The sequence below is a fragment of the Bombina bombina genome, chromosome 6 (genome assembly GCF_027579735.1).
Source record: "Bombina bombina isolate aBomBom1 chromosome 6, aBomBom1.pri, whole genome shotgun sequence".
NCBI lineage: Eukaryota > Metazoa > Chordata > Amphibia > Anura > Bombinatoridae > Bombina > Bombina bombina.
The window spans coordinates 602,956,412-602,983,899 of record NC_069504.1 but is presented as its reverse complement, the minus strand read 5'-3'; the positions used below and the strand labels follow the sequence as shown (position 1 = coordinate 602,983,899).

The window sequence follows — 27,488 nt, the reverse complement described above, 5'->3', positions numbered from 1 at the left end:
TAAATTACAGAAAATAAAAAAACAAATTACAAGATCTTTAAATTAATTACACCTAATCTAATAGCCCTATCAAAATAAAAAAAGCCCACCCAAAATAAAAAAAACCTAGCCTAAACTAAACTACCAATAGCCCTTAAAAGGGCCTTTTGCGGGGCATTGCCCCAAAGAAATCAGCTCTTTTACCTGTCAAAAAAAATACAAACAACCACCCCAATAGTAAAACTAACCACCCAAACAACCAACTCCCCAAATAAAAGCCTAACTAAAAAAACCTAAGCTCCCCATTGCCCTGAAAAGGGCATTTGGATGGGCATTGCCCTTAAAAGGGCATTTAGCTCTATTGCAGCCCAAACCCCTAATCTAAAAATAAAACCCACCCAATACACCCTTAAAAAATCCTAACACTAACCCCCGAAGATCCACTTACAGTTTTGAAGACCGGACATCCATCCTCAACGAAGCCGGGAGAAGTCTTCATCCAAGCCGGCAGAAGTGGTCCTCCAGACGGGCAGAAGTCTTCACCTAGACGGCATCTTCTATCTTCATCCTTCCAACTGATTGCATCAGCCAATAAGATTGAACTTCAATTCTATTGGCTGATCCAATCAACCAATAGGATTGAGCTTGCATTCAATTGGCTGTTCCAATCAGGCAATAGAATGTGAGCTCAATCCTATTGGCTGATTGGATCAGTCAATAGGATTGAAGCTCAATCCTATTGGCTGATTGCATCAGCCAATATTATTTTTTCAACCTTAATTCCGATTGGCTGATAGAATTCTATCAGCCAATTGGAATCTAAGGGACACCATCTTGGATGACGTCATTTAAAGGAACCTTCATTGTAGAAGATGCAGTCGATTGAAGAGGATGCTCCGCGCCGAATGTCTTGAAGATGGAGCCGCTCCGTGTCGGAAGGATGAAGATAAAAGATGCCGTCTGGGTGAAGACTTCTGCCCGTATGGAGGACCACTTCTGCCGGCTTGGATGAAGACTTCTCCTGGCTTCCTTGAGGACTTCTTGCCGCTTGGATGAAGACTTCTCCCGGCTTCGTTGAGGATGGATGTCCGGTCTTCAAAACTGTAAGTGGATCTTCGGGGGTTAGTTTTAGGATTTTTTAAGGGTGTATTGGGTGGGTTTTATTTTTAGATTAGGGGTTTGGGCTGCAATAGAACTAAATGCCCTTTAAGGCCAATGCCCATCCAAAATGCCCTTTTCAGGGCAATGGGGAGCCTAGGTTTTTTCAGTTAGGCTTTTATTTGGGGGCTGGTTGTGTGGGTGGTGGGTTTTAATGTTGGGGTGGTTGTTTGTATTTTTTTTGACAGGTAAAAGAGCTGATTTCTTTGGGGCAATGCCCCGCAAAAGGCCCTTTTAAGGGCTATTGGTAGTTTAGTTTAGGCTAGTTTTTTTTTTTTTTTTTGGGTGGGCTTTTTTATTTTGATAGGGCTATTAGATTAGGTGTAATTAGTTTAAAGATCTTGTAATTTGTTTTTTATTTTCTGTAATTTAGTGTTTGTTTTTTTGTAATTTAGCTAATTGTATTTAATTTAAGGAATTTATTTAATTGTAGAGATAGGCTAGGTGTTAATGTAAGGCAGGTTAGGTTTTATTATACAGGTCAATTTGTATTTATTTTAGCTAGGTAGTTAGTAAATAGTTAATAACTATTTAGTAACTAATCTACCTAGTTAAAATAAATACAAACTTGCCTGTAAAATAAAAATAAAACCTAAGATAGCTACAATGTAACTATTAGTTATATTGTAGCTCGCTTAGGGTTTATTTTACAGGTAAGTATTTCGTTTTAAATAGGAATTATTTAGTTATTAATAGTAAGTTTTACTTAGATTTATTTTAATTATATTTAAGTTAGGGGGTGTTAGGGTTAATAACTTTAGTATAGTGGCGGCGACGTTGGGGGTGGCAGATTAGGGGTTAATAAATGTAGGTAGGTGGCGGCAATGTTAGGGGCGACAGATTAGGGGTTAATAATATTTAACTAGTGTTTGCGATGCGGGAGTGCGGCAATTTAGGGGTTAATATGTTTATTATAGTGGCGACAATGTCTGGAGCGGCAGATTTGGGGATAATAAGTATAATGTAGGTGTCGGCGATGTCGGGCGGCAGATTAGGGGTTAATAAGTGTAAGATTAGGGGTGTTTAGACTCGGGGTTCATGTTAGGGTGTTAGGTGTAAAAATAAAATGTGTTTCCCCATAGGAATCAATGGGGCTGCGTTATGGAGCTTTACGCTGTTTTTTTGCAGGTGTTAGGCTTTTTTTCAGCCGGCTCTCCCCATTGATGTCTATGGGGAAATCGTGCACGAGCACGTACAACCAGCTTACCGCTGACTTAAGCAGCGCTGGTGTTGGAGTGCGGTATGGAGCTCAATTTTGCTTTACGCTCACTTCTGGTCTTTAAACGCTGGGTTTGTAAAAACCTGTAATACCAGCGCTGTAGGTAAGTGAGCGGTGACAATAAGTGCAAAACTTGTAATCTAGCCGTTAGGTTTTATTTTTATTTCACAGGTAAGTTTGTATTTATTTTAACTAGGTAGACTAGTTAGTAAATAGTTATTAACTATTTACTAACTACCAGTGGCGACTCTAGGAACAATATATAGGGGGGGGCACATAAGATACCACCGTCAAAACTGGGGGGGCACTAATAATTTTCAACACTCAGGCTTCTACAAACATACACATGCATCCACACAAGTACACAGAAACATTCACACACAAACACTTACATACACACACACACACAAAACACACACATATACAAAACACACATACATACATACATACACAGACACATATACATACACACACATACACTCACAAACATACATACACACTCACACAATACACATATATACACACACACATATACACACAAACACACACACACATATATACAAAACACACATACATACATACACATATACACAAATACATACACACACACATATATATATATATATATATATCAAAAACAAGCAGCACTCCAAAGGTCTTATATCCATATGTCACCTTTATTTATGTGAACGTTTTCGGGCTACAAAGAACCCGTCCTCAGACTTACAAGGCTTGTAAGTCTGAGGACGGGTTCTTTGTAGCCCGAAAACGTTCACATAAATAAAGGTGACATATGGATATAAGACCTTTGGAGTGCTGCTTGTTTTTGATGTATTAATATTTTGGCTCTAGCACCCAAGGCGCATATATGCAAGATCTGGAGTGCACTTTGCTGGACATTTATATATATATATATATATATATATATATATATATATATATATATATATATATATATATATATATATATATATATATACACACACATACACACACACACACATACATACACACACACACAAACACACACACATATATACACACACACAAAAACACACACATACATATACACCCACACATATACACACACACACACATATACATACACACAAACATACACACACACAAACACACTCATATATATACTGTATATACACACTCACACAAACACACACACACACACACACATACATACACACATACATGCATATTCACACATATACACACTCACACAAACACATATATACATACAATCATACACACACACAAACATACACACATACATATATACAAACATACACACACACATATATACACACATACACATACATACACCCATATATACACACACATATATATATATATACACACACACACATACACACAAATACATGCATATTCACACATATACACACACTCATACAAACACACACATATATACATACAATCATACACATACACACATACTGTATACACACACACACACAAACATACACACACATACATATATACACACACATACATACACATATACACACGCACATACACACACATATATATACATACACACATATATACACACATATATATACATACACACACATATATACATACATATATACATATACACACACACATGCACACACACATATACACACACATATACACACACATAAACACATACAGCAAAAATAAATATAAATTACACATTGATTGTAATACTTCAGCATGCTCTATAATGTTAATATCCACATTACTTATGCAAATGAATGCTGCCTGAATCAGTACACACAGTTCACATACTGTATATCTATATATTTTCTGTCACAAGAAAAAAAAGTCTGGCTGCTCATTTAACAAACATAGCGCTTATACACATACAAATAAACAGGCCTGTTCTGAGCAGGAAGAATCTGAGGGTCAGGGTAGGGATACAGCTAGGAGTTTTTTGTTTGTTTTTTCCACTCATGTACGGAGCAGACATGAGTTTTAACATGACACAAATTACAGACCTGGCAAATCTCAGCTGCATCTGTCACCCCAGGAGCTCATTTGGTATCAGTCCATCCTCCTGTCTATAAATTAGCCGTCCTGAGTGTGCTGCTGCCTGCCTTACTGAGAGCACCGCGTGAGGGAAAAGAGAAGGGGAGGGAGAAGTTTCTTTTTAAAGGAGCGGTGCTGTCAGAGACTGCTGCTGTGCTAAATATGCTGTGCTACTGCTGCAGTAGCTGGTCTGTGCTGCGCTTCGAATTCTCCACCCACAAAGGCACAAAATAATTAAAATTACCTTAGAGAGTTACCCCTTAGAAGTTAGAATTATCCTTTTGTTGTTCCCGGTCTATATAGCAGCCTCACAGAAAATAATAGGCAGGTGCACAGCAAATTGAGGCCAGAATGTGAGTTTGCCTCCCAATTTCTGGCCTGGTGGGGGGGCACACAGGGGGGGCGAAGAAAATTTTAGGGGGGCCATTGCCCCCCAAGCCCCCATGTAGTGACGCCTATGCTAACTACCTAGCTAAAATAAATACAAACTTACCTGTAAAATAAAACCTAACCTGAGTTACACTAACACCTAACCTTACACTACAATTAAATAACTTACATTAATTAAATACAATTAACAAAATTACAAAAAAAAAACACTAAAATTACAGAAAATAAAAAAGAAATGATCAAATATGTAAACTAATTACACCTAATCTAATAGCCCTATCAAAATAAAAAGCCCCCCCCCCCCCCAAATAAAACCCTAGCCTAAACTAAACTGCCAATGGCCCTTAAATGGGCCTTTTGCGGGGCATTGCCCCAAAGAAATCAGCTCTTTTACCTGTAAAAAAAAATACAAAAACCACCCAACAGTAAAACCCACCACCCACACAACCAAACCCCCCAAATAAAATCCAAACTAAAAAAAAACAAGCTCCCCATTGCCCTGAAAAGGGCATTTGGATGGGCATTGCCCTTAAAAGGGCATTTAGCTCTTTTTCCTTGCCCAAAACCCTAAGCTAAAAATAAAACCCACCCAATAAACCCTTAAAAAAGCCTAACACTAACCCCCAAAGATCCACTTACAGTTTTTGAAGACCTGACATCCATCCTCAACGAAGCAGCAGAAGTCTTCATCCAAGCGGCAAGAAGTCCTCAACAAAGCCGGGAGAAATCTTCATCCTGACGGCATCTTCTCTCTTCATCCATCCGGCGCGGAGCGGCTCCATCTTCAAGACATCCGGCGCGGAACATCCTCTTCTTTCGATGGTCGCTGCAGAATGAAGGTTCCTTTAAATGACATCATCCAAGATGGTGTCCCTTGAATTCCGAATGGCTGATAGAATTCTATCAGCCAATTGGAATTAAAGGTGAAAAAAATCCTATTGGCTGATACAATCAGCCAATAGGATTGAGCTTCAATCCTATTGGCTGATCCAATCAGCCAATAGGATTGAGCTTGCATTCTATTGACTGATTGCATCAGCCAATAGGATTTTTTATAGGAAATTTCTTTTTTATTTTGTGTAATTTAGTGTTAGTTTGTTTTTTTGTAATTTAGTTAATTGTATTTAATTAATGTAATTTATTTAATTGTAGTGTAAGGTTAGGTGTAGTTGTATTTATTTTAGCTAGGTAGCTAGTAAATAGTTAATAACTATTTACTAACTAGTCTACCTAGTTAAAATAAATACAAACTTAGATGTGAAATAAAAATAACTTTAGTATAGTGGTGGCGACGTTGGAGGCAGCAGATTAGGGGTTAATTACAGTAATGTAGGTTGCAGCGATGTTAGGGACAGCAGATTAGGGGTTAATAATATTTAACTATTGTTTGCAATGCGGGAGTGCGGCGGTTTAGGGGTTAATATGTTTATTATAGTGGCGGCGATGTGCGGAGCGGCAGATTAGGGGTTAATAATTTTATTTAGTGTTTGCGATGCGGGAGGGCCTCAGTTTAGGGGTTAATAGGTAGTTTATGGGTTAGTGTACTTTTTAGCACTTTAGTTATGAGTTTTATGCTACAGATTTGTAGCGCAAAACCCATAACTACTGACTTTCAGTTTACGGTATGGATCTTGACGGTATTGGCTGTACTGCTAACTTTTTGGCCTCCCAGGCAAACTCTTAATACCGGCGCTATGAAAGTCCCATTGAAAAAGGACTTTTTGAAAGCTGCGGTAGTTACACTGCGTTACGGCCAAAAAAGTGTGCGGTGCAGAAATACCTGCAAGACTCGTAATACCAGCGGTAGTAAAAAAGCAGCATTATGAGGCTTTTTCAGCCATAATGCAAAACTCGTAATCTAGCCAATAGTTAATTATATGCAAACAAGTAGCCACTAAACATAGACACAAGTGTCACTGTTTTCTTGAATTCCTCCATCATCCATCTTTCTGAGGTCTACTAGTGGTTAAAACAGGGGGTCTTTAGTTAAACACCTGTTGCTAACACTTCCCTCGCTGAAAGTGAGTGAACAATGATTTTTTTAATGTAATTGTGACAAAACCCGAGCCAAGTAATGGACAAACAAGGTAGATTGTTTATATATGTTATGGGTAAAGTCAGAAATCCGGGGAATCCTAGGATTACCCGGGTAAACCTGACATTACCCAAACGGCTGAGGATAAAGACCGATGTAATGCAACTCCCCCATCTACGCAATTTTTTTGCCTCTGCCTGGGGGGGGGGGGTTTCAACGAAGGTGCCCCACCGATCCTCTGGCATCTACCCCAAGTGAACCTTTAGGAATGAGGTTAACAAGGGGGGCTATGCCCGTCCTTGAACCCCCAGGCGGAGGCAAAAAAGATAGTGAAGATGTGTGAATTACAGTCAATCGTATATATGTTTGATGCAGTGACTCGATGCACTCTGAGATGATTTATCATGATACATCGGGCTTTACCCACAGCCCCTTGGGTAATGTCAGGCTTACCCAGTTAATGCTAGGATTACCCAATTTCTTATTTTACCCACAACATACATACATAACCGTGATTAATCACTGTTTTATGCGATTTTTTGAAAAATAAATAAATCTTCAGATGTGTCTGTACTGCATTTGTTTGTATGTGATTTTTTGCAAACCAGCTCCATCTAGTGGTTGCTTTTAGCACACATTAGTAAAATGACCGTTTTACTTTCACTTTCTGTTTGTGATCTCAGTAGCAGCCGATCAATCTATAGAAGTCTAAAATCAGAGCCCATGCAGGAGACTGAAGAAAAGGGAAAGCCACTTACTTATATTTCCCCCTAGGGACGACTGCAATCTGAAACTTAGGGTATGTAATCATTATGGAACCTCCCACACAATCTCCTGCTCTCTGAGAAATGGCTCAAATACATAGCAGATGCAGTTAACCCCACGGCTGCCAAAAAGGCTAAAACTGCAGTCCCCTCTGCTAGCTAGCTGCTGGGTTAACTGCATCTACAATGTATTTGATATCAGCAAGGTACAGCATTTCTGAAAGGAGCAGCCCCCAATATGCAAGTATTGGATTCCTGGACAGGAGCAGGGTCATTATCAGTCAAGATAAAATGTTTAAAAAAAGAAGAAAAAAAAGTAATAATATATATATTGTATATACAGTATATATATATATATATATATATATATATATATACATATATATATATATATATATATATATATATACACACACACATATGTGTGTGTGTGTGTGTGTAACTGTGTATGTATATATATATATATATATATATATATATATATATATACACACACACACAAATACATACAGATATTTGGTTTGTATTTGTATGCTCCCAGAGTGTATTGGACATTGAGAAACATGTACATTAAGATTCTGTAGTGCTAAATAAAAATTTTATTGAAAAATTAAGGTGTTTTAGTAATTTTTAAGAAAATCGCGATTAAATCACAATCGCCTTTTTTAAATATAAAAAAAAAAAATTCCCCCCCCCATATCGCCCAGCCCTAATATATATATGTGTGTGTATATATATATATATATATATATATATATATATATATATATATATATATACATATACACAAACACACACACACACATATATATATATATATACATACAGTATATACACATATATACACACACACACAGTGTATATATATATATATATATATATATATATACACACATACACACATACACACATATACACACACTTATAACCCACTTTTAATTCACATCAAGCCTCATTCTCTAGTAAGCATTCCTCATTATTCTGCAACTTATTAAAGCAAACACGAAAATATTTGCAGAACATCCAGCAAGGCTTGGCACTTTCCAAGGTAACTTGTCATACAAGATAATTACTGGGAAATACAGATTTGCCAAATGATATAGTTTATGGATAAAACTTAGTGCTGCAAATGCTTGAGTTGAAGGAATGAGAATTTGTTTTATAGAACAGCTGCCTCTCACTGGGAATTTACAGTGAATGTGATGTGATGGAAAATATATTGATATTGATATCATAAACACGCTAACAACTTTCAATGCAACATGTGTATGTGACATATATGACAAAATAGCAACATCCCATACAATAGGGGTCAAAACTGGATAGGGTTGCTGCCAGGTGTCTAATATTTAATATGACACTCCAGTATTTTAGCAGGCTGTCCTGTACAATCTTTCTAAAAATACGGGACACTTAAATGGCCAGCATTTTTCAAGTATAATTTAAATGTACAGGGTCTTGTATGCCTCTTTGGGAAAGGCGAGAGGGGCACTCACCCAGGGCCCTCACTTTCAGGGAAGAGAGTAAGAAAAGGTGCAATGCATATCCTGTATTTCCTTTATGAAGAGGTGTCCATGGTATCAAGAGATGTAATATATACTGTTATTCTTCATATAGGTAACACTGAATGTTGGGATGGTGTGGGCCAAACAGGGGACCGGGGCAGGGCATAGAAGGGGAGGGGAATACAAGATCTTGGCTGTGGAGCCCTGCACATTTGTCTTGCTCAGGGCCCCCACAAATTTTAAGAATGTCCCTGCTCTATTCATTACAAATATGGCCAGCCATGGGGGTGTTTAATCATGATGTGTGTGTGCTCCTGGATTCAGACAGAGCATGCACTTTTAAATAACTTTACAATTTATTTCTATTATATAATTTGTTTCATTCTCTTTATATCCTTGGCTGAAAAGTATACCTAGATAGGCTCAAAAGCTGCTGATTGGTGGCTGCACATATATACCTCTTCGCATTAGCTTTCAGCTAGCTCCCAGTAGAGCATTACTGCTCCTTTAATAAAGGATACAAAGAAAATGAAGCAAATTAGATAATAGAATTTTATTGGACGTTGTTTCAAAATGAATGCTCTGTCTGAGTTGTGAGTATAGGTGGTGGGATCTATGGTGAGGGCCCAAATTTAAACTTTTAGGGGGACTTTGTATGACCACACCTACCACCAATACTTGTCAACCCTAACGCTGAAGCAAAATGTGATGGGGCCCACGCCCATAAGGCACAGTTACAGTTGTAATATCTGTTTTCAGAAATGTATACCTATGCTTGGGCTATATCACTAGATACTGCCGGTCATCACCTGAGCCTATATTTATTAGAGCTCACCAGGCTCCTCTTGGCATTAAATCAAATATTTTATATTAAAAGCTCCGCTAGCTTTCACTCAAAAGCAATTAAAAAACATAATTCACTTTTATTATCATATTTCTCATTATATCCTTTGTTGAAGAGCTTGGAAAGCTCAGAAGCGTGCAAGTGTGTTTTTAGCAAAATATTTCAGTGGTGTTTTATTTTACATGCACACTCTTAAGCTTAACTTAGCTTGCCCTTCAACAATAAATATCAATAGAATTGACTTATTTTTATTTTTAATTTGCATGTGCTAACTGAATCATGAAAGTTTCATTTTGACTTGTATGTCCCTTTAAATTTAAAGGGACACTGAACCCAAATTGTTTCTTTCATGATTCAGATAGAGCATGCAATTTTAAGCAACTTTCTAATTTACTCCTATTATCAATTTTTCTTCAGTCTCTTGCTAACTTTATTTGAAAAGCATGAATGTAAGTTTAGAAGCCAGCCCATTTTTTAGTTTACAACCTGGGTTGTCCTTGCTGATTGGACAGCACCAATAAACAAGTGCTGTCCTATGGTCTGAACCAAAAATTATCTGACTCATTATCTTAGATGCCTTTTTCAAATAAAGAAAGCAAGAGAACAAAGACAAATTGATAATAGGAATAAATTAGGAGGTTGCATAAAATTGCATGCTCTATCTGAATAATGAAAGAAAACAATTGGGTTTAGTGTCCCTTTAAGCAATCCAGGCTTGTGAGCCACTGCAGAAAGCCGAACTTCATAAATACCGCAAAAAAGGAAACGTTTTAGATTTTTAAATGCTATAAGTTTCTGGGATGGGATTTTTCAACTGTTTTGCAAAGTGAAAGTGTATTAAAGCCTTAGAAATATATATGTATATGTCATATCAGACATTAATCTTGGTGGCAGACAGATTGCTAAACACCTGAGGGAATGTAATCCAATACTGCTCTTTTGTAGCTAAAGAATTAAACTTGTCATTCCTGAGTGAACTGAATTCATCCTTATAGTTTGTATATGTATTTCTAAACTGTCTGGGCTATTCATTATATAGATTGTTACACACACAAGTTTATTAATAAATAAATATATATATTTTTTTATTTAGAAATGATTTTACATATACCATAAGTAGATAAAGCCAGAAATCAGACACATATTACATATTTACTAACTAGTGTTGGTATTGTTATTATAACATTTGGATTAACAGCAAATGCCCAGACATAAAAGGTGTTTGATGATAGTACAATCTTGCACAATGTTCATGCAAATTGCAAACACACATAATGGAATCTAACATTCGAAATAAAAGATTTATGCTTCTTTGCAAAGATCTATGTCTTAAGCTCCCGATTACAAACATGTGCATTTTCAAAGGATTGTTAATTGCTCCGATTAATTATAAGATAGTTGGATGTGCATTATCTAATAAGAGATCTGTAGGAAACCTTTTATTCCCAAAGCTCCCTAGCTTCACTCCACTCAGCTATAATAAATAGGCAAAACTGCTAATTAGAGTTTAATTCCTGCTGCAGTAGAACAGAAAACAAAAGCTGTGACGCGCACCACAGAAAACAAATATTGTCTGACTAGCGCTCACATCTCACTGTGAAAAAATGTAATACGTTCTATGTGCCATCCTCACGCAAAAAAATATATTATGTCAAATGACTCTAGATTTGGGAAATGCATTGAAATGTTAAAGAGAGCTCAAGCATTCAGACTAAAAAGAAGCGTGCCAGATGCAGACCTCCCAACTGTCCCTATTTGAGAGAGACAGTCCCTAATTCTGAGCTCTGTCCCTCCAAAACAGCCATATGTCCCTATTTGCCTATGAGCCCAGCTGTTTGTAGTTCACCTTCATAAGAGCCGACTACAACAGTGCAACTCTCGTCAGGACCCCCTCTCCCCATTTGATCCCTGTAATAGTTTATTTTATATACCACCCATCTTCATAGCGCTGCGGAACCTTTTGGCGCTGTACAAATACCTGATAATAATAATAATTTGCAGAATTTCTCTTAAAGTGATGGTAAATCCTAGCGTTTGTGAAACACTAGGATTTATCAGTGGAACAAATAAAGAGAACTTTCAGTCATGAAGTATAAAATACTTCATGCTGAGAGTTCCTTTATTTGTCTGAATCGTTCGTCACGCTGAGCCACTCAGGCAGCCCACGGCAGAACTCTATTTTGCTGAGAGGTAACGTTCCACCTCTTAGCCAATAGCAAGCTAGCTATCTGGCTTGGCGCCAGCTGGCCCAAACGGCTATTGGCTAAGAAGTGGAAGCATCACCTCTCAGCAAAATAGAGTTCTGCCGTGGGCTGCCTGAGGAGCTCAGTACGGCAAACACTTCAAACACATAAAAGAACTTTCAGCATGAAGTATTTTATATTTCATGACTAAAAGTCCCCTTTATTTGTTCCACTGATAAATCCTACCGTTTCACAAACAGTAGGATTTACCATCACTTTAACCTAGGTAATACCCATGCACCCATTATCCACATCTTAACGCACTCCCTCTTGACATAGCCCCACCCAAAAAAAGGCAATGCCCTCTCAACATCCTAAGTCCCTAATACCTAGCCACAAATCATGGGTGATATGCAGATGTACATTAAAGAAACATTTAACACTAAATTAATGCTATATAGAATGATGCGTTCAAAGAAAAGATTCGTTTGAAAATAACGTGTAGATGTATTTTTTAAAGTTTCATTAGTTGTTTAAATATAAACAAAATAAGTGTAAAGTTTTAGTTTCTATAAAACAATGGGAGCCCAGAGCTGCCACATTGTGATTTAGGTTAGCTTCTCTGCTGTGGCCAATTCAGGACAGCTATAAATAGGTCACTAGAGTGTTCAGCCAATGGCTGTGTGGAATACAACAGTGTTCTGCACCTCCATTTCTAACATGAACTGAAAAGCTCCCAATTTCAGAATTGAATTACAGGAAAAGGTGGCAAAACAAATAATAAAAGTATATTGCAGAGTTTTTCTTATATATATATATATATATATATAAATATATATATATATATATTTATATATAATTCATAATTTTATATTACCATCTGAAAGTTTTGTTACTGTCCCTTTAACTTACCGGGGGTCTGTTATTTGATGAGTGCAGAAACAATTTCTTACAAGTAAAATTCAGCCATTTGATTTATTTAAATAATTCATCAGAAAAATGTACTTACTTGTGGCCTAGCTCATGAGCAACAGTAAAAGCCAAATTGAGCCCGTTATCCTCTGCCAAGACACACTTGCGTTTAGGACTGCATGCTCCTCCAAGGTAGGCGATTCCTGAAGAAACAAAGAACACATATTGTATTTTCTGGAATATTTTAAGACTGTGAAATAACAGAATTTGTCTACAAGAGGAAAATCCTCTCCTAACCTGGCAGGGTGTATAAGGATAGAAGATATGTATCAGTGAGGGTAAAAAACACTGACCTAATTAGTAAAATGGCACACTTCAAATCAGAAAAAAATCCATACATTTTATACAAATTAAAAGTAAAATGACAAATGTTATATTTATATACAAGTTATAAATGCATTACCAACTGGTCCACAGTACTTGGTGCCATTTCATAATATACATGCGTTGCAAATATTTCATTTAAATGGTAGCCCCCAAAATGTCCTTTTAGCATGACCTCTTTGGACCATATTTAAGACAGATTGGTTAAAAGTCTAGAATATTGATGACTGCGTAGACAGATTGTAAGGTTGCTATGTTCAGTTAATCAGGAATCATTTGCAAAATGAAAACAATTCTGACATACTGAGATGCAGTGTCATGTGCAGGCAGATGCCGGAAAAAATCAGTTATTAGGGTACAAGATGTAGAGCAAGGTGACAGACAAGGTGACTGTAATCTGAGAGGATACAGATACAAGCTGAAGTACAGGCAGATCTAGACACAAGGTGCACAGAAAGGGGACACAGTGTGATGAGATACAGATGCAATGTACATAATAATGATGACTTTAATAAGGGATATTCTGTATGATACAATGAATCCCATTCAACTTGCTACTTAGTGACATATCTAAGCACAATTACTTAGCAAAATAATTTCTATAACAGAAACACCTTTTGCTTCTTTTTGAAGTTTACCTCCTGGTTTCTTTAAAAAAAACAGACAACTTATTGCCCTTATTGTTATCTCATTTGGATTGCTTGTTTCCAACTCTATCATTCTGGCTCATCATTCTCATGTACGTGTAAGCTCAGGACACAGTAATAGAACCTGCCCAGTTTATGTACTATATACCTGTAAACTGAAAGAAATACATGGGCAGCATTCTCTACTCCTTTGTGCATGTGTAGATCATAATACAGTAAACTGACTTCATCTCATACCCTATATACAGTCTAAAAAGACTAATAGTGAGATAAGCACTTTACAATGCCAGGGTATTCACTTGATCCCCATGGGCTTTACCTCTGCTAACTGAACTACTCTAATTTAAAGGGACAGTTCACCCCAAAAATGTCTCCCCTTTAAATTGTTCCCAATGATTCATTTTACCTGCTGGAGTGTTTTAAATTCTTTACAAGTAGTTCCTTTACCCCTATTTTGGCATTTGAAATAGCTGATTAAGCCTGTGGTATCCCAACCTATACTGAAAGTTTCTATACTGGAGTATATTCTATTGAATAGCCTAAGTAAACACAGCCAGCAGAAGAGATTACACTCTCAGTGGGGGGCATGATAGTTAAGTAATAAAATGATAATTTTCCATTGTTCTCTCTAAGTATTGAGCTTTGGTTTTCTAGACAAATATAAGATAAGGAAACAAGTCTGTGTATACAAAGTGATAACATAATGAGATCTGATATTACCTGAAGCTCAACCCATTGTAATAGGCTGTGGTTTAAAAGCACAAAATCAGCTACTTCATATACACAAATAAATCGGAAAATGCAATTTCTCATAAATGTTTTACTCTGCAGCTGGTATAACAAGTCATTGAAAATACATTCATATAAAATCAATTTTACAGTGTACTGTCCCTTTAAGGGTATTAAAACCATGGGCAAATCTCAGTTTTGAATAATACATAACGGAGGGCTTAGAAACCATATCTCTGTCTGCACCCATGTGATACCCCAATATAAGGAGGAGAATCTCTTTTAATTAGAAGGGTCATTTGACTCTCATATTCAATGTGGAAATTACTTTCCCATCATTGTCCATGGGGGACACTCATAATCATACACCATTTTAGTGATTATAGTTGAAAAAAGGATCCTGATTAGAGTCATCTGCAACCTAAAATCACATCATTTAAAGGGAACCAAGATATATCCTTTAAAAAAAAACATAATTTATGTAAGAACTTACCTGATAAATTCATTTCTTTCATATTAGCAAGAGTCCATGAGCTAGTGACGTATGGGATATACATTCCTACCAGGAGGGGCAAAGTTTCCCAAACCTCAAAATGCCTATAAATACACCCCTCACCACACCCACAAATCAGTTTAACGAATAGCCAAGAAGTGGGGTGATAAAAAAAGTGCGAAAGCATATAAAATAAGGAATTGGAATAGTTGTGCTTTATACAAAAAAATCATAACCACCAAAAAGGGTGGGCCTCATGGACTCTTGCTAATATGAAAGAAATGAATTTATCAGGTAAGTTCTTACATAAATTATGTTTTCTTTCATGTAATTAGCAAGAGTCCATGAGCTAGTGACGTATGGGATAATGACTACCCAAGATGTGGATCTTTCCACGCAAGAGTCACTAGAGAGGGAGGGATAAAATAAAGACAGCCAATTCCTGCTGAAAATAATCCACACCCAAAATAAAGTTTAATGAAAACATAAGCAGAAGATTCAAACTGAAACCGCTGCCTGAAGTACTTTTCTACCAAAAACTGCTTCAGAAGAAGAAAACACATCAAAATGGTAGACTTTAGTAAAAGTATGCAAAGAGGACCAAGTTGCTGCTTTGCAAATCTGATCAACCGAAGCCTCATTCCTAAACGCCCAGGAAGTAGAAACTGACCTAGTAGAATGAGCTGTAATCCTTTGAGGCGGAGTTTTACCCGACTCGACATAAGCATGGTGAATTAAGGATTTCAACCAAGATGCCAAAGAAATGGCAGAAGCTTTCTGACCTTTTCTAGAACCGGAAAAGATGACAAATAGACTAGAAGTCTTTCGGAAAGACTCAGTAGCCTCAACATAATATTTCAAAGCTCTAACAACATCCAAAGAATGCAACGATTTCTCCTTAGAATTCTTAGGATTAGGACATAATGAAGGAACCACAATTTCTCTACTAATGTTGTTGGAATTCACAACCTTAGGTAAAAATTCAAAAGAAGTTCGCAACACCGCCTTATCCTGATGAAAAATCAGAAAAGGAGACTCACAAGAAAGAGCAGATAATTCAGAGACTCTTCTGGCAGAAGAGATGGCTAAAAGGAACAAAACTTTCCAAGAAAGTAATTTAATGTCCAATGAATGCATGGGTTCAAAAGGAGGAGCTTGAAGAGCCCTCAGAACCAAATTCAAACTCCAAGGAGGAGAAATAGACTTAATGACAGGTTTTATACGAACCAAAGCTTGTACGAAACAATGAATATCAGGAAGATTAGCAATCTTTCTGTGAAAAAGAACAGAAAGAGCAGAGATTTGTCCTTTCAAGGAACTTGCGGACAAACCTTTATCTAAACCATCCTGAAGAAACTGTAAAATTCTCGGAATTCTAAAAGAATGCCAGGAAAAATGATGAGAAAGACACCAAGAAATATAAGTCTTCCAGACTCTATAATATATCTCTCTAGATACAGATTTACGAGCCTGTAACATAGTATTAATCACTGAGTCAGAGAAACTTCTTTGACCAAGAATCAAGCGTTCAATCTCCATACCTTTAAATTTAAGGATTTGAGATCCTGATGGAAAAAAGGACCTTGCGACAGAAGGTCTGGTCTTAACGGAAGAGTCCACGGCTGGCAAGAGGCCATCCGGACAAGATCCGCATACCAAAACCTGTGAGGCCATGCTGGAGCTACCAGCAGAACAAACGAGCATTCCTTCAGAATCTTGGAGATTACTCTTGGAAGAAGAACTAGAGGCGGAAAGATATAGGCAGGATGATACTTCCAAGGAAGTGATAATGCATCCACTGCCTCCGCCTGAGGATCCCGGGATCTGGACAGATACCTGGGAAGTTTCTTGTTTAGATGAGAAGCCATCAGATCTATTTCTGGGAATTCCCACATTTGAACAATCTGAAGAAATACCTCTGGGTGAAGAGACCATTCGCCCGGATGCAACGTTTGGCGACTGAGATAATCCGCTTCCCAATTGTCTATACCTGGGATATGAACCGCAGAGATTAGACAGGAGCTGGATTCCGCCCAAACCAGAATTCGAGATACTTCTTTCATAGCCAGAGGACTGTGAGTCCCTCCTTGATGATTGATGTATGCCACAGTTGTGACATTGTCTGTCTGAAAACAAATGAACGACTCTCTCTTCAGAAGAGGCCAAGACTGAAGAGCTCTGAAAATTGCACGGAGTTCCAAAATATTGATCGGTAATCTCACCTCCTGAGATTCCCAAACCCCTTGTGCCGTCAGAGACCCCCACACAGCTCCCCAACCTGTAAGACTTGCATCTGTTGAGATTATAGTCCAGGTCGGAAGAACAAAAGAAGCCCCCTGAATTAAACGATGGTGATCTGTCCACCACGTCAGAGAATGTCGGACAATCGGTTTTAAAGATATTAATTGAGATATCTTTGTGTAATCCCTGCACCATTGGTTCAGCATACAGAGCTGAAGAGGTCGCATGTGAAAACGAGCAAAGGGGATCGCGTCCGATGCAGCAGTCATAAGACCTAGAATTTCCATGCATAAGGCTACCGAAGGGAATGATTGTGACTGAAGGTTTCGACAAACTGAAATCAATTTTAGACGTCTCTTGTCTGTCAAAGATAGAGTCATGGACACTGAATCTATCTGGAAACCTAAAAAGGTTACCCTTGTCTGAGGAATCAATGAACTTTTTAGTGAATTGATCCTCCAACCATGATCTTGAAGAAACAACACAAGTCGATTCGTATGAGATTCTGCTAAATGTGAAGACTGAGCAAGTACCAAGATATCGTCCAAATAAGGAAATACCACAATACCCTGTTCTCTGATTACAGACAGAAGGGCACCAAGAACCTTTGTAAAAATTCTTGGAGCTGTAGCTAGGCCAAACGGCAGAGCCACAAACTGGTAATGCTTGTCCAGGAAAGAGAATCTCAGGAACTGATAGTGAGCTGGATGAATCGGAATATGCAGATATGCATCCTGTAAATCTATTGTAGACATATAATGCCCTTGCTGAACAAAAGGCAAGATAGTCCTTACAGTTACCATTTTTAATGTTGGTATCCTTACATAACGATTCAATATTTTTAGATCCAGAACTGGTCTGAAGGAATTCTCCTTCTTGGGTACAATGAAGAGATTCGAATAAAACCCCAGCCCCTGTTCCAAAACTGGAACTGGCATAATTACTCCAGCCAACTCTAGATCTGAAACACATTTCAGAAATGCTTGAGCTTTCACTGGGTTTACTGGGACCCGGGAAAGAAAAAATCTCTTTGCAGGAGGTCTTATCTTGAAACCAATTCTGTACCCTTCTGAAACAATGTTCTGAATCCAAAGATTGTGAACAGAATTGATCCAAATTTCTTTGAAAAAACGTAATCTGCCCCCTACCAGCTGAGCTGGAATGAGGGCCGCACCTTCATGTGGACTTAGAAGCTGGCTTTGCTTTTCTAGAAGGCTTGGATTTATTCCAGACTGGAGATGGTTTCCAAACTGAAACTGCTCCTGAGGATGAAGGATCAGGCTTTTGTTCTTTGTTGAAACGAAAGGAACGAAAACGATTATTAGCCCTGTTTTTACCTTTAGATTTTTTATCCTGTGGTAAAAAAGTTCCTTTCCCACCAGTAACAGTTGAGATAATAGAATCCAACTGAGAACCAAATAATTTATTACCCTGGAAAGAAAGGGAAAGTAGAGTCGATTTAGAAGACATATCAGCATTCCAAGTTTTAAGCCATAAAGCTCTTCTAGCTAAAATAGCTAGAAACATAAACCTGACATCAACTCTGATAATATCAAAAATGGCATCACAGATAAAATTATTAGCATGTTGAAGAAGAATAATAATATTATGAGAATCATGATCTGTTACTTGTTGCGCTAAAGTTTCCAACCAAAAAGTTGAAGCTGCAGCAACATCAGCCAATGATATAGCAGGTCTAAGAAGATTACCTGAACACAGATAAGCTTTTCTTAGAAAGGATTCAATTTTCCTATCTAAAGGATCCTTAAAGGAAGTACCATCTGCCGTAGGAATAGTAGTACGTTTAGCAAGGGTAGAAATAGCCCCATCAACTTTAGGGATTTTGTCCCAAAACTCTAATCTGTCGGACGGTACAGGATATAATTGCTTAAAACGTTTAGAAGGAGTAAATGAATTACCCAAATTATTCCATTCTCTGGAAATTACTTCAGAAATAGCACCAGGAACAGGAAAAACTTCTGGAATAACCACAGGAGATCTAAAGACCTTGTCTAAACGTTTAGATTTAGTATCAAGAGGACCAGAATCCTCAATTTCTAATGCAATTAGGACTTCTTTAAGTAAAGAACGGATAAATTCCATTTTAAATAAATATGACGATTTATCAGCATCAACCTCTGAGACAGAATCCTCTGTATCAGAAGAATCATTAGAATCAGAATGATGATGTTCATTTAAAAATTCATCTGTATAAAGAGAAGTTTTAAAAGACTTTTTATGTTTACCAGAACGAGGAATAACAGACATAGCCTTCTTAATGGATTCAGAAACAAAATCTCTTATGTTATCAGGAACACTCTGAACATTAGATGTTGATGGAACTGCAACAGGTAATGGTACTTTACTAAAGGAAATATTTTCTGCATTAACAAGTTTGTCATGACATTTAATACAAACAACAGCTGGAGGAACAACTACCAAAAGTTTACAGCAGATACACTTAGCTTTGGTAGTTCCAGCACCAGGCAGCGATTTTCCAGTAGTATCTTCTGACTCAGTTGCAACGTGGGACATCTTGCAATATGTAATAGAAAAAACAACATATAAAGCAAAATTGATCAAATTCCTTAAATGACAGTTTCAGGAATGGGAAAAAATGCCAGTGAACAAGCTTCTAGCAACCAGAAGCAACAAATAATGAGACTTAAATAAAGTAGAGACAAATTTGACGCCCACAATATTTGGCGCCTAAATGCTATTAGCGCCAAAAATGACGCCACATCCGGAACGCCGACATTTTTGGCGCGAAAAACGTCAAAAAATGACGCAACTTCCGGCGACACGTATGACGCCGGAAATAGAAAAAAAATTTCGCGCCAAGAAAGTCCACGCCAAGAATGACGCAATAAAATGAAGCATTTTCAGCCCCCGCGAGCCTAACAGCCCACAGGGAAAAAGTCAAATTTTAAGGTAAGATAAAAATGATATATTCAAATGCATTATCCCAAATATGAAACTGACTGTCTGAAATAAGGAAATGTTGAACATCCTGAATCAAGGCAAATAAATGTTTAAACACATATATTTAGAACTTTATAAAAAAGTGCCCAACCATAGCTTTAGAGTGTCACAGAAAATAAGACTTACTTACCCCAGGACACTCATCTACATGTTGTAGAAAGCCAAACCAGTACTGAAACGAGAATCAGCAGAGGTAATGGTATATATAAGAGTATATCGTCGATCTGAAAAGGGAGGTAAGAGATGAATCTCTACGACCGAAAACAGAGAACCCATGAAATAGACCCCGTAGAAGGAGATCATTGAATTCAAACAGGCAATACTCTCCTCACATCCCTCTGACATTCACTGCACGTTGAGAGGAAAACCGGGCTCCAACCTGCTGCGGAGCGCATATCAACGAAGAATCAAGCACAAACTTACTTCACCACCTCCATAGGAGGCAAAGTTTGTAAAACTGATTTGTGGGTGTGGTGAGGGGTGTATTTATAGGCATTTTGAGGTTTGGGAAACTTTGCCCCTCCTGGTAGGAATGTATATCCCATACGTCACTAGCTCATGGACTCTTGCTAATTACATGAAAGAAAGATTAACTAAACGTTTTTCACAGATTAATCTCATCTTGTGTTGTATTTTATTTTTTAAATGTTTATCTTTTCTCACACAAAAACATTTTATATAACACTAGGCCCTTTTTAAAATAACACTAAAGCGTTGCCCATCTTTACAAAGGAGACTGGGATTTAAAGGCTCAGATTGCATAAAACCTGCTGTAAAATCACTATTCAAAAATTGCTGAATTCAAAAACATTTGTATTGAGTCCTCCTCACATCTGCGATTTGGGAGTCAATATCCATTATAATCAATGGAACAACATCCTAACCATTCACCTCTCTGTGCATAGAGTGAGCTCCACTGTGAGGGACACCAGCATCACAAAAATACTTTCCAAGTGTTATAGAACAAGCACATTAAAACCAAATAAACAAAACTCCCTCTATGAAACAGTCCACTTTAAATAGTTTCAAGTTTATTTTTTGTATATTATGAGACAAATGACAGAAACAAAAAAACAAGACAACCTTGACACAAGATACATTACAAGTGCAGTAATAGAGCCTTTGCGAATTATGCATGCTGGGCCTACGTGTAGGTCCATGCCTCTAGAATGCAGTTTTTTTTATTGGTGTCTGCAAGATCAGGGATACACCTTTTATTTTATCTAGTGAGACTACTTGACCATAACAAACATGAATATTTTAAGATTTCATAAATTTACATAAACCATTTTCTAGGTGTGTTTTCAAAGTGATGCGGGGATCTAATTTTCATTTTATGCAAGATACCATATTTCGATGCGTATATGTTAATGGAAGGAATACCTACTATTCAAACTGTGGAAACATAGGTGAAGCAATTGTGAATTGCAAACATTATCTCTTTACAATGAGATCTGTCTGCAAACTGACGGGTGTCTATCAATCTAGCCCAAATACCTTTATCCCCTCCTGCCTATCAATCTAGCCCAAATACCTTTATCCCCTCCTGTCTATCAATCTAGCCCAAATACCTTTATCCCCTCCTGTCTATCAATCTAGCACAAATACCTTTATCCCCTCCTGTCTATCAATCTAGCCCAAATACCTTTATCCCCTCCTGTCTATAAATCTAGCACAAATACCTTTATCCCCTCCTGTCTATCAATCTAGCCCAAATACCTTTATCCCCTCCTGTCTATCAATCTAGCCCAAATACCTTTATCCCCTCTATGAGGATCTTTGCCACAGCACATTTGCCTCTAGAGCCTGGTTTCTCAAAAGCCGGCCACTGCCCAGTATCGGGCCTTGACAGCCCTACTGGTGGGCCACGACCTGAAATGCCCCACTCTGTGTCAGAGTGTCAGTGCACATGTGCGTGTACATTGCGCACATTTAACGGTAGTTCAGTGGGAGGACAGCATGAAAAAGGAGCAATAGGACGCAATCTCGGCACCGCAGTTAAGTGATACCAGCCCACTGACACCAATGAATGTATATATTTTCTTCCCCCACTTACACCAATACATTATAATATATATATATATATATATATATATAAAAATATATATATAATACTGTATATATATATATATATATATATATATATATATATATATACACACACATACATATACACACACACACACACACACTACAGGGCCCTGGACACATCCGGCTAAAATTTACCGGGCCTTGAAGTCACTTGGTTTGAAAACCACTGCTCTAGAGCACTACCTTATTCGGTTTCATTATAAAACTTACAAGTAATTAAAGGGACATTAAACACTTTTAGATAGTAATGTAAAATGATAAATTGTATGTATAAAAAAACCTCTGCAATATACTTTCATTATTTATTTTGTCCCCTTTTCCTGTACTGCCTTTCTGAAATTATGAGCATTTCAGTTCCTGTTAGAAATGGAAGAGCAGAACACTGTTATATTACACACAGCTATTGGCTGCATACTCTAGTGACCTATTTATAACTGTCCCTAATTGGCCAAAGCAGAGAAGGTAACCTAAGTTACAACATGGCAGCTCCCATTGTTTTATAGACACAAACTTTACACTTATTTTGTCAATATTTAAACAGCTGATATATCTACATATTATTCTCAGACTAATCTTATCTTTGAATGCATCATATCTAGCATTTATTTAGTGTGTAATGTCCCTTTAAAGCACTATACTCTCACTCAGCAGGAAGGATGCCAGACTAAGAGGGTAACTGCCAGATATCATCAGCACACAAGTAGTTAGCATAACAATCTTTTATAGGTCTTTTTCATTTTCTAAAATTAAGAAATTGTTTAATTCCCATTCCTAGAAAACTTTTTTGCTCCTAGAAAATACTAAAACTTTATTAGTAAGAAGAAAGTAAGTACTTAAAGGGCCACTAAACCCCAAATTTTTCTTTCATGATTCAGATAGAGCATACAATTTTAAACAACATTCCAATTTACTTCTATTATCTAATTTGCTGCAATCTTTAGATATCCTTTGTTAAATAAATAGCAATGCACATTGGTGAGCCAATCACATGAGGCATCTATGTGCAGCCACCAATCAGAAGCTACTGAGCCTATCTAGATATGCTTTTCAGGAAATAATATCAAGAGAATGAAGCAAATTAGCTAATAGAAGTAAATTAGAAAGTTGTTTAAAATGGTATTCTCTATTTGAATCATGAAAGAAAAAAATTGGGTTTAATGTCCCTTTAAGTGCAAAAATGCTAAACCTCTAAAATAATAGACGGAAAATCTTTAAGGAAACTGGAACATTTTCTTTTTGCGATATTTTATTGTCTAGATTATAATATTGATTTTGTAGCAGTTTAATGCCTAAAATTGTCATATTGCAGCAAACTAATGGCTGGTGGGAAGACTGTATTTATTTTAAAAATAATAATAAAAAACAACAACATTGATTAGAAATGTAAATGTAGAAATTTTAAGAACCACAGAGCTCCTGCAGAAAGTAAGCAAAAATTTTTTTTTTATTATCAGTTTGTTATTAAAGATCTATGGTAAATCTCCTGTTCCATATACTAACTTTATTGTTATTATTATTATTAATAATAATAATAGATGTTGCAGTTTTAAAGTTTCTAAACACCTAATAAAATGTACACTCTCTATTTTATATGTTCCTCAATTGTAATATATTAAACTGTCTTTTCATATTTGAGATAATAGTCTGATAATCCATTTGCAAATTCTGATTCATAATAAAAACAAAAATCATTGTATAGGCATTCACCACCATTCAAATCAATTAAAAGCCTATACAAAAATAGCTTAGGCAGGCTTAGGCTCTTTCTAAACCACTCCAATCCATTAGAAGTGCTTTTTGAATTAGTAAAACCATCTAAATTGTGTCTATATGATCACAGATAAGCTGGTTACACATACTGTATATACTGTATATATATATATATATAAATAAATATATATATATATATATATATATATATATATATATAAACTATAATACAAAGCAGCATGCTTAATTGCTGATACATTGCTATGCATACATAAAATATTGTAATGTCTCTTTGATGATAATATTGCAACTAAACGTTAGATAAATGCACTTATAGACAATGACTTTCATCTCTTAAGACCATGCCTATCATTAACAATGGCAAAGGGCAATATAGCCACCATAGTCCATTCTTTAAAGACAACTATGGTATAAGGGAGGAAACTAGTGCTAACCTAGAATGTTTTATTGAAATAATCCCAAACTCAAAGAGCTAACTCACCTACTGTGGGAAGTTTTACTGGAAGAGGATCTTTGATGTGGCTGTTACAATCTGCCAGTAATAACTTGCCTAAAATACAGTTTCCGATTTATTTCCACTGAGCTGAACATACAATTTTATAAGGCTGAGAAATAAGATAAAAAAGAAGCTTTGTTTTAACGGTGGAATTAACCCTATTTTATTTCCCTACATATTTCCTGCTAACACACAGGGAAAATCTAGTTTGGTTTATACCTCTATATGAATGTCTATTTGAAAGGCTGCAAGGATGTTAAAGCCAATGGTGGAAAATGAATATAACTTTCAGACCATTTACTGAAATAGTTACATGTACCAGCATAATAACAAGATTGTGGTATGGAGTGGGAGAGAGTTAAAGAGGTGATGTCATGGGTCATAAATAAATAGGCTGGCTACTTGTGTTAACAAGTGTCTTCAGCAACATTTATTGTTGCCATATACTGTTCAAGACACTTGCACAGTCCTCAGGCTACATAATATTATCATCATTTATTAGTATAGCTCTGCAAAATTCTGTACCGCTGAGTACAAGTTAGGGTATACGACAAAGATTTGTGGTACGATATAAACATATAATAGACTAAACAAAACTAGTACAGGAGGACCCTGATCTGATGAGCTTACAGTCTACAGGCTGTGGGTGCAGAGGCATAAGGTTTAGGGTAGTTTGTCATGTGGATTGTAGTTGCAGCAGTGAGTCAAAGCAGTTCAAGATTTATTTTGGTTAGGATGAAAATCAAACAGTTAGAGAAGAGAGGGTCATTTAAAGGGACATTATACACTAGATTTTTCTTTTTTGAAAGTATAGTTTTACTTATTTTTAAATAACATTGCACTGATTTTCAGACTCCTAACCAAGCCCCAAAGTTTTAGGAGAATACCTATTTAATAGCTATTGTACCTAGTTAAAATAAATACAAAGTTGCCTGTAAAATAAAAATAAACCCTAAGATGGCTACAATGTAATTATTATTTATATTGTAGCTATCTTAGCGATTATTTTATAGGTAAGTATTTAGTTTTAAATAGGATTAATTTATTTAACTGTAGTAATTTAATTTCGTTTTATTTAAATTATATTTAAGTTAGGGGGGTTAGGGTTAGATTTAGGGGTTAATAAATTTAATATAGTAGCAGCGACGTTGGGGGAGGCAGATTAGGGGTTAATAAATGTAGGCCGCGCTGCTTTCTTTCTCTCGTTAATAAATGTAGGTAGGTGTCGGCGATGTTAGGGACGGCAGATTAGGGGTTAATAAAATGTAACTAGTGTTTGCGAGGCGGGAGTGCGGCGGTTTAGGGGTGAATACATTTATTAAAGTGGCGGCGATGTCCGGTCGGCAGATTAGGGGTTAAATAATTTTATTATAGTGTTTGCGATGTGGGGGGGGGGCCTCGGTTTAGGGGTTAATAGGTAGTCTATGGGTGTACTTTTTAGCACTTTAGTTAAGAGCTTTATGTTACGGCGTTAGCCCATAAAACTCTTAACTACTGATTTTTATATGCAGTAGGAGTCTGAACAGGAGAGGGTCTACCACTCACTTTTTCAGGCGATCGTAATACCGGCATTAGGCAAATCCCATTAAAAAGATAGGATACGCAATTGACGTAAGGGGATTTGCGGTAAGCTAAAATCGCGGAAAAAAAGTGAGCGGTAGACCCTCTCCTGCCTGACTCGTAATACCAGCGGGCGTTAAAAAGCAGCGTTAGGACCCCTTAATGCTGCTTTTTAAGGCTAATGCAAGACTTGTAATCTAGCCGTTTATTTGGTGCAATTTTCGAGAAACTGCATCGGATAGAACACAACGTTAGCTTACACATACACATCAAAAAATAACTGCATGAACTGTGCAAAATATTTCAATGGAAACCTGGTACTAAATAGATCCGTAAACTACTGTTAGCTGCCAGCAACTTAGCTTACGTCCCCATTTTTAATGACTCAATTGAAACAAGCACTTACTTTATTATTATTATTATTATTATTATTATTATTATTATTATTATCAGTTATTTGTAGAGTGCCAACAGATTCCACATCGCTAAACAGATTCCGCAGCGCTAACAGATTCCGCAGCGCTAACTTGGGTATTCTTTAGGGCACTGAGTTTTAACCAGCTTCTGTTCCAACATACAACTTTGTAAATGTATCTGATACTTCTGATTTACTGTGTCTACATGTGTGAGACTAAAAAGTGAGACAGTAGAATAAAAATAAACATTCAGCAAATGTATGGTAAAATAATGATGCAATTATGGGATAATGATGACACTAAATAGTCCATTAACAGTGTCCCATATCATTGCACTACACTGATCTTTTCACCTTCTGTCCTTATTCTTTGCGGCCCCTTCACTAAGTGCTGCAAATTGCATGGTTGTCACTGTTTTAATGAATAGGGCTGACAAAAACATCTGATGACACCTGAATACCATCACAATCAATCACATACCCAGTTTTACCCCAATCATACATAAGTATACATTTTGGTCAACCATACTACGTATTTTACAACAAGAGTATATCTCAGCTTGCCCAGGGGCCTTGCAAATATATTTATTGTAGTCTTTTGTACATTTAGAGTGAAGGCACACTGCAAACAGTGTATAACCAAGGCACATTTTTACAGGCCACTAAAAGAAACTTGATAAAAGGCAA

The 27,488-nt window shown here is 36.9% G+C and overlaps 1 protein-coding gene across 1 annotated transcript in view; it reads right to left on the bottom strand.

Moving 5' to 3' along the window:
• Positions 1-27,488, bottom strand: part of ADAMTS17 (ADAM metallopeptidase with thrombospondin type 1 motif 17) — a 611,877-nt gene that overhangs the window by 346,473 nt on the left and 237,916 nt on the right. Inside the window, exon 8 of the mRNA XM_053717604.1 lies at positions 13,130-13,235. Within this exon, the coding sequence (XP_053573579.1) occupies positions 13,130-13,235 (106 nt within the window). The remainder of the gene's footprint in view (positions 1-13,129; positions 13,236-27,488) is intronic.